Source organism: Ammospiza nelsoni, chromosome 9 (assembly GCF_027579445.1).
Source record: "Ammospiza nelsoni isolate bAmmNel1 chromosome 9, bAmmNel1.pri, whole genome shotgun sequence".
Classification (NCBI taxonomy): Eukaryota; Metazoa; Chordata; class Aves; order Passeriformes; family Passerellidae; genus Ammospiza; species Ammospiza nelsoni.
Window position 1 is genome coordinate 3,584,640 of NC_080641.1, and position 11,623 is coordinate 3,596,262.

Genomic DNA, 11,623 nt, shown 5'->3' on the forward strand with positions numbered 1-11,623 from the left:
CTGCAGCTCTGACAGAAGCAAGGCCATGTTCCTGAAAATTTGGGCAGGTGGCTACATGGATCTTGCCGGGTCTCGGGTAATTTTGAACATCCTGAGCAGCGCAGGAATGTTTTGATGGTAGAATTGATGGCTGATCCTAGCCTGTGTAAAAAAGATCTAAGGCATATTGCAGTGGTTCAGATGTTTGAAGTAGGCAATTGAGGTCCTCTTGAGTGAGAAGTAAGTAAATATTCACAAGGTCTGTTCCTGCAAGGGAGCACAGACGCTGTCTAGGTTTCCTGCAATAGTTCTGCAATAACTTTCTGTTGGGTTGTTATTGTTTTAGTAGGTTGGTGTGCTCTGAAAACGCATTCAATTATTATCAGGATCTGAGATAGTATAGTCCCACTGAAACAATAATGTATGGAGTTTTGGACTTACACCAGGGATTGCCAGGGAGAAAGGAAAATTAGGATGGTATCTGTGTGCCTGTTTAGTTTGAATCACCCAGGATACCTTTTGTACAGCTGCTTCGGCCTCCGGTGTCAGTGATCACAGGAATCGAGTCCTTCACTGCCTTAAAGGAGGAGCAGGAACAGTAGCATGAGATCTTCTGTGGTGATTCCCAGCAGTGAACGTACACAACTGATGCTTCCACAGAGCTGGTGGAGTCTCTGCAGAGTCTTTGGGTTGTCCTTGATGTGCAGTTTTTGGGGTGTGATGATTCTCTCTGTGCTTTTTAGGCCTTGCTTCTTCCAGGGCGCTGTCTTTGGACTTTATGTGCTGTAATCTTAAAACCTTTCTGCTGTACCACCGTGATGACATCTTGTACTGCAACATCCAAAATTATTTGAGCTTCTGCACAAAGGTCTGTATCGTCGATGTAATGAAAACTTATAGCATTAGGCTGTCTTTTCCAGCTGGGCAATAGAATTTGGTCTCCAAGGCATTGACAAGTAGTTGGGTTCTTCTTCATTCTTTGAGGCAATACGGTCCACTGGTACCTCTGTTAAAGGTGATTGTCAATTTACAGATGGAAAAGGCAAACAAAGGGCTCTCATTGGGGTGCAAGGGGATGTCAAAAAAGCAGTCAATTAGATGTATAACAACCATCTGCCAAACTCGAGGTAACATGGAGGCTGAGGGCAGGCCGGACAGAAGGGCACCCATGTCCTCAATGACCTCGTTGGTTTTCCTGAGGTCCTGCAGTAGCTGCCTCTGGTCTTTGCCAGGCTTTGTATATCAGGGACAGGCAGATTGCAGGGGCTAGTAGATGGTAAAATGTGGCCCACAGACGGCTGCTCCTGCACGTGGGACTGCAAGGCCTTTAACTTTCTGCCTGGGAGGGGCCACTGATCCACCCATATGGGGTCGTTGATCTTCCAGGTTGACTGAAGTGTGGCACAGTACTCAGTGGCCACATCTAGAAATCCTGAGGTGTTGATAGGATCTCTAGCCTTGTCCCTCATTGGGACAAGAGGTCTCTTCCCCAAAGTGTTATTGGTGCCCGGGTGACGAATGATCTTACTGTAGCAACTGTGCCCTCAGGACCTTCCATGCAGAGTATACCTTGACTCCTGAAGCTGGTAGTGGCTCCCCTGCTAGCTAATATTTACCCCAGCAGCTGGGTCCAGGAGCCATTATTTTAGTGAATCAGAGCGGGAAATTATGGTGATGTCAACTCCTATATCTAATAATCCTGAAAGACATCTCTTTCTCGCTTTAAATGACAAAGCACACTTTAGAACGGGTCTATTTCTGCCTGTTGTCTGTGCCCACATCACCATTGGATCAGCTGGTGTGGTGATCATGTCCCGTAGGAGGTCGGCTCTGACTGTAACTGTTCCTTTTGGAATGGAAAGTGGAGGGTCTAAGCATAGAGCCTGGACAGTTATCTCCTGCAAAGACATCAGGGCGAGTACCTCAGATAGTATCGTGAGTGTCTCCATCCCTTCCCTGGTGTTGGTTAAAATCAAAATGTGTGTCAGTGTGTTGGATAATACTCTTTTCTTGACCTACAGATGGGGACACTGAGAGGTGTTTTAAAAACTTTTATTCCATTTTCAGTCTCATGAGAAGGATGAGACAGTACAGATGTTACAATTCACGCCATCAAAATCCGAAGCCAACTACTTCCTAATTATTATACATTATAAGCGTTTCTTGGTCTATCAGCCTTTTGCCATGCCACGTTGTAGATGCCTTAAAGCCAATTAGTTAAAACTACCCCTCGTGGGTCCCACTACAATGCATCTTTCATAGCTCTGTTTTTCCAAAGTCTTAGTTGCAAGGCCATCTTTTGAAACTTTTTGCTAGTTCCATTTCTCTCTCAACAATATCTGTCCTATTCCACGGCATTTTTAAGTTAGTATTTCTTGTCTCAAGATTTATATACAGATTCATACTTTGTGGGCCTTCTATTAGGCCCTAAAAACTTTCTACAAATCTATTTCCCACATCAGTGCACTTGGCTCCTTCTCTCCTCATTGTGCCTGGCAAGCACAGGAGCCCAGAGCTCCTGCAGAACCCATCACAGCACTCAGTGGGAGCAAACTTGTGTCCAGTCCTCACCTGGAGCTGTGGTGCCCAGCATTCCACCACACTGGAATGAGGAACTGTTCCTGCTCTTTCAGAAGGAGCTAATGAGCTTTGGCCTTCAGATCAATTGTCTGCAGGCTCCTGCAGTGCCTGGTGCTGCTCCCTTGCCAGCGGCACCCCAGGCCAAGGGGGCACATCTGGGCTGCTGTGTCTGGCTCTAGGGCTCCCTGTTCTGGGCAGTGAGGAGGAGCTGTAGAGGCTCTGCAGGACTGACAGGATGGGCTTTGGGGTTGGCAGGAGAAGCTGAGGGACCTGGGCTGCTGGAGCTTCTGAAGAGGAGGCCCAGGGCTCCTCCTGCAACTGCTCCAAGGGTGGTTTCAGAGAATCCCAGAATCAGCGAGGTTGGAACAGACCTTGGAGATCATCAAGTCCACCCTGTGCCCTGACACTGCCTTGTCTCCCCTGAGCCTCCTCTTCTGCAGGATAAACAACAACAGCTCCCTCAGCTGCTCCTCCAATCTCTTGTGTTCCAGATCCCTCAGCAACCTTATTGCCCTTCTCTGGACACGCTCCAGCCCCTCCATGTCCTTCCTAAATTGGGGGCACCAGAACTGCAAACAGCACTCGAGGTGCTGCCCAAGCAGTGCTGAGCACAGGGGAAGAATCCCTGCCCTGGTCCTGCTGGCCACACCATTCCTGAGCCAGGCCAGGAGCCATTGGCCTCCTTGGCCACCTGGGCACACTGCTGGCTCATGTCCAGCCTGCTTTCCATCAGTCCCTGCAGGTCCCTTTCTGCCTGGCTGCTGTCCAGCCCTTCTGGCGCCATGTTGAGGGAGGGAGGCAGGGAGGGAACGGGTCCAGATCCAATCCTTCCTGAAATGTGGTGTTTGCTGGCACTGCCAGTTCCCAGACCTTGATATTTCCATATTCTGGTACAGCCCAAGTGCAGCAATTTGCTGGCAAAGAAAGCCAAAACCAAGCAAATACCTGGTACCTACAGCAACCCGATCTCGGGTTTGCTGACACCGCCAGTACCCAGATCGGGAATGTTCCAGAAATCTGCACAGCTTAATTCCAGCAGTTTGCTGGCACAGAAAATTAGCATCTGGAAATTTCTCAGTGACAGCAAAACCTAAATGCAGCAATTTTCTTGCAAAGAAAGCCAGAACCCAGCACCTTCCCGCTGCTGCCACCAGCACCACCCAGATCTGGTGTTTGCTGCACAAGTGCCCAGATCTGGAAATTTCCCATTGCTGGCACAGCCCAAGTCCAGCAATTTGCTGGTACAGAAAGCCAAAATCCAGCAATCTCCTGATGCCAGTACAGGTGGCCAGACCTGGTGTTTGCTGCCACTGCCAGTGCTCAGATCTGGATAGTTCCCTGTTCTGGCAAAGCCAAGTCCAGCAATTTTCTGGTCAAGAAAGCCACAATCTGGCAATTCCCTTCTACCGTCACTGGAAATGCCAAGATCCAGTGTTTGCTGGCACCACCAGTGCCCAGATGTGGGGATTTCCCGGTGCCGGCACAGCAAATTTCTTTGCCAGTAATTTTCTGGCAAAGAAAGCCAAAACCTTGCAAATACCTGGTACCTACAGCAACCCAATCTTGTGTTTGCTGACACCACAAGTGCCCAGATTTAGAATTTTTCAGGTCCCTGCACAGCATAATTCCAGAAATATGCTGGCACTGAAATTTAACATTTGGCAATTTCCTGGTGCTGGTACATTCCCCACCCAGATCTGGTGTGCGCTGGCACTGCCAGTGCCCACATCTGGCAATTTCCCTCTTCTGGCACCGCCCAGCTCCAGCAATTTGCTGGCAAAGAAAGCTAAAACCTGGCAATTTCCCCTTGCCAGCACTGCCCAATCTGGAGTTTGCTGGCAGCAGGATTGCAGGAAAGAAGGAAGGAAAGAAGGAAAGAAAAGAGGAAGGCATCCAGATCCAGTCCTTCCTGGAGCCTGAAATGGGCTCTTTGCTGGCAATGCCAGTGCCCAGATCTGGATATTTCCCTATTCTGGCACAGCAATTTGCTGGCACAGAAATCCAAAACCCGTGGCATCTTCCTGCTACTGGCTCTGGCACCACCCACATCTTGTGTTTCATGTAACCAGAACCCAGATTTGGAAATTTCTCAGCACCAGCAGAGCCCAAATCCGGCAGATTTCTGTCACTGGCAATGACACCACCCAGATCTGGTGTTTGCAGCCAGCGCCAGCACCCAGATCTGAAAACTTCCTGGTGCTGGCACAGCCCAAGTCCAGTGATTTGCTGGCACAGAAAGCCAAAATTTGGAAATTTCCAGGTTTGGGCTCCAGCATTATCCAGATCTGGTGTTTGCTGGCAACGCCAGTGCCCAGATTTGGAAATTTCCCGGTGCCTTCACAGCCCAGGCCTAACAAGTTTTTTTAGCTAGCTGGGGCAGAGAAGTTCCTTGGACTGTGACTTTCCTTTTTCTTGGAACTGTTTACACCTGCTCTGGACTGAAAACCCAGACAAACACCGGCAGCTCACACCTGTGGCCCCCCGAGCTCTGGGACACTGCATTCCAGAACCAGAGGGACTTAGAAGAGACTGAGTGAGCCAACTACAACCCACAAAAAGAACTTTCTGAATTTGCCATCTCTTCAGCACTGTCAGAGGTTTTATATAATATTATTCATTTTTCATGCTTGTGAATACTTCACTTGTTAAATAAACTTGGGTTTTTTTCACTTTTCTCCAGGGAAGTCTTTCCCTGAACTAGTAGGGGGAGGGGCCGCTTGAACTTGCTTTCTAGGCGGACCCGTTTTGGAGATTTCCTCCCCAAATTTGCCCTAAGCCAGCACAAACAGTCATCATGAAAATTTCACCAGTGGCATAATTTCCTGGTGGCAAATCTTGTGACAGAAGCTTGACCTTGTTCTCCATGAGAGAATCTTGGGAAGAGCAGACAGGAGAAGATTCCTGGAAAACTGAAACAGCTTTCCAGAAGGGAAATGGAAATGAAAAAAACAATCCAAGGTGTTTTCCTCTATTTATTTCTATGCTCCCCTTTTCTATGTTGCATCCCAGTAATTCCAGATGCACCTCACCTCTAAGATCGGTGGCTTAGTGATTTTTAGATACTAAAATACCATGAGCCACACACAGTTTTCCTTCCCCTGTTTTTACAGGAAAGCAACACTGGAGATGTAAGTGCAGTGCTTGGGTCAGGTAGGAATCCTACCCCATGGGAAGGTGGCCCGACAGTGTCTGACCCTCAGCAAGGACAATGCACAGCAGCAAGCGAGGGGATCGCTGTGCCAGTGTGCAGGAGTCAGGGCTCTGCATCCGGGCTCAGCACTGCAAAGTTCCCGTGTTTGGGCAGACGGAGGGGCTGTCCCCGGGGCGCGCGGGGCTCGAACGTGGGGCTCGTGGGGCGAGCGGGGAACGGACACGGGGACGAACGGCCCCGGTGCCTCAGCTGCAGCAGCGGCAGCAGCAGTGGCAGCAGCAGTGGCAGCAGCGGTGGCAGCAGTAGCGGCGGCAGCAGAAGCAGCAGCAACAAAGAGATATTTTGAATAATCTCTTTCTCTTCTCTCTTTCTTTCTCTTTCTCTCCCTTTCCCGCTGTCGGGCACCTTTCTCTCGGGGTCCTTGCCCGGCCTCACTCTCCTCTCCCCGCCTCCCTCTCCCCTGCCGGGCTGGGCCATGCCCCCGGCCCCGGGCGGGGCTGCCCCGAGCCCGGCCCCGGCCGTCCCGCCGCGGTCTCGCCTCCGCCCGGCTCTGGCCGTACTGGCGGTGGCGCAGCTGGGCGGGCATCATTGCCTGGTGCGGGGGCGGCATCGCCGCCCGTCGGCTCCGCCTGGCCCGAGCCCGGCCCCGGACCCGACGCAGGGTCCAGTCCCGACCCCGGCCCCGGCCCCGCACCCGGCCCCAGTCCCGGCCCCGGCCCGTGCTCTTCCCGGGGCCCGCGGAGGACACACGCGGCGCGGCCGCTCCCGCCGCCTCCGCTGCGGCTTCCCCGGCCCGAGCTCCGCCGCTCGGCAGCGCGGCCGCCGGCCCCGAGCCTCCCGTGCCGCGTTCCCGGGAGCAAACGCCTGGGCATGGCCGGCCCGGGGCGGGTGAGGGGCGCTCGGGGGCCGTTGCTGGCCCCGGGCCGAGCGCTGACAGCCGCGTCCCGCCCGCAGGGACGGCGCAGGAGGCCCTGCAGGAGCGGTACCGGCTGGGCTCGCTGCTGGGGCGCGGCGGCTTCGGAAGAGTCTTCGCGGCCACGCGGCTCTCGGACGGCGCGCCGGTGAGCGGCGGGGCCGGCGGCGGGCGCAGGAGGAGGGGATGGAGGAGGAGGAGGGCGGAGGATGGGGCTCGCAGTGCGGGCGGCGAGCTCACCCCGCTGCTGCCCTTGGCTTGCAGGTGGCCATTAAAAGGGTGCCACGGAATCACGTCCGGCACTGGGGCGAGCTGGTGAGTGAGCGGTGCCAGCAGCCGGGGCTGCCGGCCGGGGATGAGCCGAGGCCCGGCACGGTGGGAGCCACCAGGACGCCCCGAGGGAGAGCGGGCGTGGGGCCAGCGCAGGGCGCAGAGCATCCCGGGCTGGCTGAGGGCTTCCCCAGGCCTGGCACGGCATCGGCCCCACTGACGGCATCGTGCTCCTCCCGCAGCCCGACGGCACCAGCGCACCCCTGGAGGTCGTGCTGCTGGCCAAGGTGTCCACTGGCTTCCCTGGTGTGGTCCAGCTGCTGGAGTGGCTCGAGCTCCCCAGCTGCATCGTGATGGTGCTGGAGCGGCCAGAGCAGTGTCAGGACCTGCAGCATTTCATTCGGGCACGGCAGTTCCTGCCCGAGGAGGTGGCGCGGGAGCTGTTCCGCCAGGTGCTGGAGGCCGTGCAGTACTGCACCAGCTGCGGGGTCCTGCACAGGGACATCAAGCCAGAGAACATCCTGGTTGACCTGGACACCGGGCAGGCCAAACTCATCGACTTTGGCTGTGGCACCTACCTGCAGGACACAGTCTACACTCACTTTGCAGGTGAGCCTACCCAGGGCTGCGCTCCCGCTGCTGATATCTCATGGCCCAACATCTCCCAGCCCAAGCTGGCTGTGGCAGCGGGAGTTCTCCCTTTTGCTGCCAGTCAGGGCACTGAATCTTCAGCTGAGTTACTTTAGAGCAGGGCTGGGTGGGCAGCCATCTTCCAGCCCTGCTGGCAGTCTCTGCCAGCCACTCTGCCCAGGACTGGGGCTGGGCTGGGGCAGCCAGCCCGACCAAACCCCCCGTGGGTGGGGGTAGCAGAGAGGGAGGGCGGAACCTGTGCCCCAGCCACTTTGGTGTGCAGACAAGAGGAAGGGCTTGGGCTGCTCCACTTGCCCTGTTTGCCTTGGCTTCATAATATCTTTGGGGCAATGCAGGCAGGGAGGATAAGGGCAGGTTTTTTCCCCAGCATGGAGGGGTTTTTCCTTTGCATGTCATGGTCGGGCCTAGCCAGGGCTGCCCTCTTCCAACACCAGAGGCTTCTTTTCCAACCCTAACGTTGTGCACAAGTCCCAGGTGCTGGTGAGAGGGCAGTGGTCGCCCTGTGTGCCCCTGATGCAGCCCCCGCACACTCAGGGATGCTGGGGCCAGGCTCGGGGAGCAGCAGCATCCCCCTGATGAATTCCATCTGTATTCCATAGGAACACTGTCGTACAGCCCCCCGGAATGGAACGACTTTGGCTGGTACCATGGCGAGCCAGCTACCATCTGGTCCCTGGGCATCCTGCTACACCAGATGGTCTGCGGGGAGCACCCTTTCAGGAGGGGCCAGAACCTCAGCTGGGGCCAGCTCCCGCTGCCACAAAGGCTCTCTCAAGGTGGATCCTCTTCTCTGGGCACGGGGGGAATCCCAGTGCTGGGAGCCAGCAGCAGGGTTGTGGGCATCCCGCTCTGGCAGCTGCTGAGGAGGTGGCACATGTCCTGCTCTCCTCCAAAACAGGGAATTGATGGGAAAGTTTAGGCCCAGCTCTGAGCACATCCAGCATGGCCTGGGAACAGGAATAGTGGGGTAAAGCAGACAGGAGCCTTCTCTGGCCGACCGGCAGTTTCTGCTTTCTCTCACCAACGTGCAAAGACCTGATCAGGTGGTGTTTATCCATGAACTCATTGGACAGACCCACACTGGAAGACCTGTTCTGTGATCCTTGGATGTGGGATATTCCTCTGCCATAGAAGAAGGGAGAGAGCCACAGGCACACTTTGATCCAGAGCCCTGGTAAGTTCCTGCTCCACATATGCCTTGGCAGTCAGAAGCAAAGGAACCCAGAGCTTTTTGTGCTGCCAGTGTCACTGCACCAGGGTCATGGGATGGGAACACGCAGCCCTTGTGCTGGAGCTGAGCTGCTCTGCCCAGCACTGGTGGCCACCATCCAAGCTGGTTTTGCTTGTCCTGGTTCCCTGACAGCTGGGGCCCTGGGCAGAGCCCTGAGAGCCTGGTCTGCCCCCAGGGAAGGAGAAGGAGCCCCTGGAGAAGCTGTACCAGGTGGGGATGCTGCTGCTGCTGCTGCTGCTGCTGGAGACAGCGAGGGTGACATCAGGGATGACAAGCTCTTCCTCAGCCTGGCCACTGGAGGCTGAAGGTGATGCACTTTGATTCTGGCACCTTCATCAAAGCCAAACTCCACAGGGAATTTGCAGATGAGTCCCCATCTGGGGAAATTCTGCCAGATTTGGGCATGACCCTGCGTGGCGGGGAACCAAAGGCTCCCCCTTTGCTGGGGCAGATGCAACTCATTCTTCAGTCGCTGCCCAGCTGCTTTTGGCAGGGCTGGGGCATGGGCTGGGGTGGGTACGAAATGGGAGTGGGCTCCTGTCCCTGCCAACAGCCCCCAGCACCCCCCATGCCCTGGGCTGGGGCTGGGGCTGGGGCAGCCAGCTTGACACAAACTAAGCGCATGGTGGGAGCAGAGGTGGGGCTCCAGAACCCGTGCACAGCTGCTTTGCTGTGCAGGCAAGGAAGGGCTTGGGCTGCTCCACTGCCCTTGTTTGCTTTGGGGTCACTGTGATTTTGGGGGGCAGTGCAGGGGGGAAGACAGAAAGTGTGGGCTTCCCTCACCAGTGGGTGTGTTTTTCCCTGGCATGCAGGGGTTGGGCCTTCCTCAAGGCCCTGACAGAGATAAGAGTTTTTACCATTTGTCTTGTTTTCCCTTTTTGCATCTAACCTCTTTTCAATAATGTGTTGTTTGTTTTTCCAGAGGAAATGTTCCAGGTGGTCCAGTGTGGATGGGGAAGTGCTTGGGAGCAGCTGTGGCGTGGATGGGCCGTGCCCTTGGGGAAGGCTGAGGCCATGGTTTGGGAGCAGCTTTTCTTCCAGCTGTGGATGGTGTGAGGTGGGTCCCTGTGTGCTTGGCAGGGTGGGATCAGAGCTTTTGGGAGCTGGCAGCGAGCACAGGAGCATCCTGCTCTGGGCAGCTGCTGAGGGCTGGATGTGCCATGGCTGGCTGCAGGCTGGGCACATGTGCTGCCCTCCTGCTCTGCTGCCAAAGGCAGCAGCGATGGGCAGCTCTGGGCACAGCTCTGGGCACAGCCAGCATGGCCTGGGCACCACAGGCCTTGGCACAAGGGCACAGGAGCCCTCAGCTGACGGGCCCTTTCTGCTTTCTCCCCTCTCAGCCGGGCTCTGCGGGTGCTGAGGCTGCTCTGGGCTCTGCCAGGGCTCTGCTGGGCTCAGCCCTGGGCCCAGCTGGGCTGGCTCTGCCCTCACATTGCTCTGACAGCTCTGTATCAGACGAGCCTGTTGCGAGCACAGTGCCTGAGCTTTCTGCTTTGGCGGGTGAGTGAGACTCTGCTGCAGGCCCAGAGATTGCTGCTGGGGACACACATGCAATTGGCAAGGACCCAAACTCTCCACAGTCCCAGTGGAATGCCTGGATCTGTACAGGGTGTTTTGTCTGTCCCATTCTTCCTTCCTTATTGGCTGGAATTGTGCAATTGCACTTTGTTCCTCCTCTAGCAGTGCCACGAGTGGGCCAAAGCTGGCGAGTGGGCCGTGCTCCTGAGGCAGTGCGGTCTGGAGGTAATGGATGGAGAATTGCCCTTCTGCACTGCCAAACCAGAGCAAAAAGTTGTGAGTGGGATTTTGTATCTCTAAGAAATCCCTGACAGTTTCAAAGGGAATGTGCAGCTCATTCCCAGGCCAAGAAGGAAGGTGATCTTCTAAAGGATTTGGGCTTTGACAGAGTTTCCATTCCCAGTCCTGCTTGGAGCTGGAAGGGCACAAATCAATTTCCTCTTGCTTCGACCACAATTTCAAATACCAATATTGGAAACAAAGCCCAAAATCTTTTAAAAGGCTGGTGAGGTCAGTAAGATGGATCCATGCCATCAGCACATTTACAATGTAAAGAACTGACTTCTCTTTTGAAAAAGATCATTTACCTCTTAATGCAAAGAATGTGTCTTTGCATCTATGTTTTTTTTTTTTTCACTAATATTGTGTTATGTTTTTTCACTAACACTTGGATTTTATTCTTATCTTTTACAATTTACCTAGTTTTTTCCTTTTTCCTTTTTTTCCCTCTAAATAGAAAACATGTCCTACAGAAGAAATGTCCTTTGCTCCTGGTTTCCATGTGGAGCAGCTCCCTTCCTGCTGGCTGAGCTGCTCAGGCAGAGCCCGGCAGCTCCTGGCCCTGCAGGGCTGAGGCTTTTCCCCGTTGCTGGGCACAGACTGATGGAGCAGCACTGCTCAACTCAGGTGCACAGAGGGACCAGCAGCAGCTGCCTTTGGCCACCTGAGGCTCCAAGGCCCAAACTCTGAGCAGCCAGGGCTGGAAGAGACTGGCAGGATCTGATCCCTGACTCTGGGCCAGGGCTGCACAAATGACCCACACAGCAGCAGCAGCAGCAGCAGCAGCAGCAGCAGCAGCAGCAGCACATGGAGCTGACTTTGAGCACAGCCCCTGCCCCTCTTCCCTCCCGTGTGCAGCGGTGTCACAGCAGCCTGAGGCACCTGGGAGCCCCCAGTGCCAGCAGGGACTGGAGATGGCAGCCCTGGGCTCCTGGAGGCTGTGCAAGGAACAGAGCTGGGCACTCCCTGTCCTTGGGAGCTTCCAGATGGAAAAGGCTGCTGTGCCCAGGCAGCTCCAAGGGCACAGAAAGGAGGCTCTGGAGCACTGGAT

At 55.1% G+C, this 11,623-nt stretch overlaps 1 protein-coding gene across 1 annotated transcript; it reads left to right on the forward strand.

Moving 5' to 3' along the window:
• Positions 1-6,171: 6,171 nt before the first annotated feature.
• LOC132077255 (serine/threonine-protein kinase pim-1-like) lies at positions 6,172-8,675 on the forward strand (the record flags this gene model as incomplete). Its single annotated transcript, XM_059478798.1, has 6 exons — positions 6,172-6,348; positions 6,415-6,771; positions 6,888-6,938; positions 7,136-7,502; positions 8,144-8,310; positions 8,559-8,675. Coding segments are annotated over 6 exons (1,236 nt in total), but the record flags the coding sequence as incomplete, so codon positions are not given.
• Between the last annotated feature and the right edge of the window lie 2,948 nt (positions 8,676-11,623).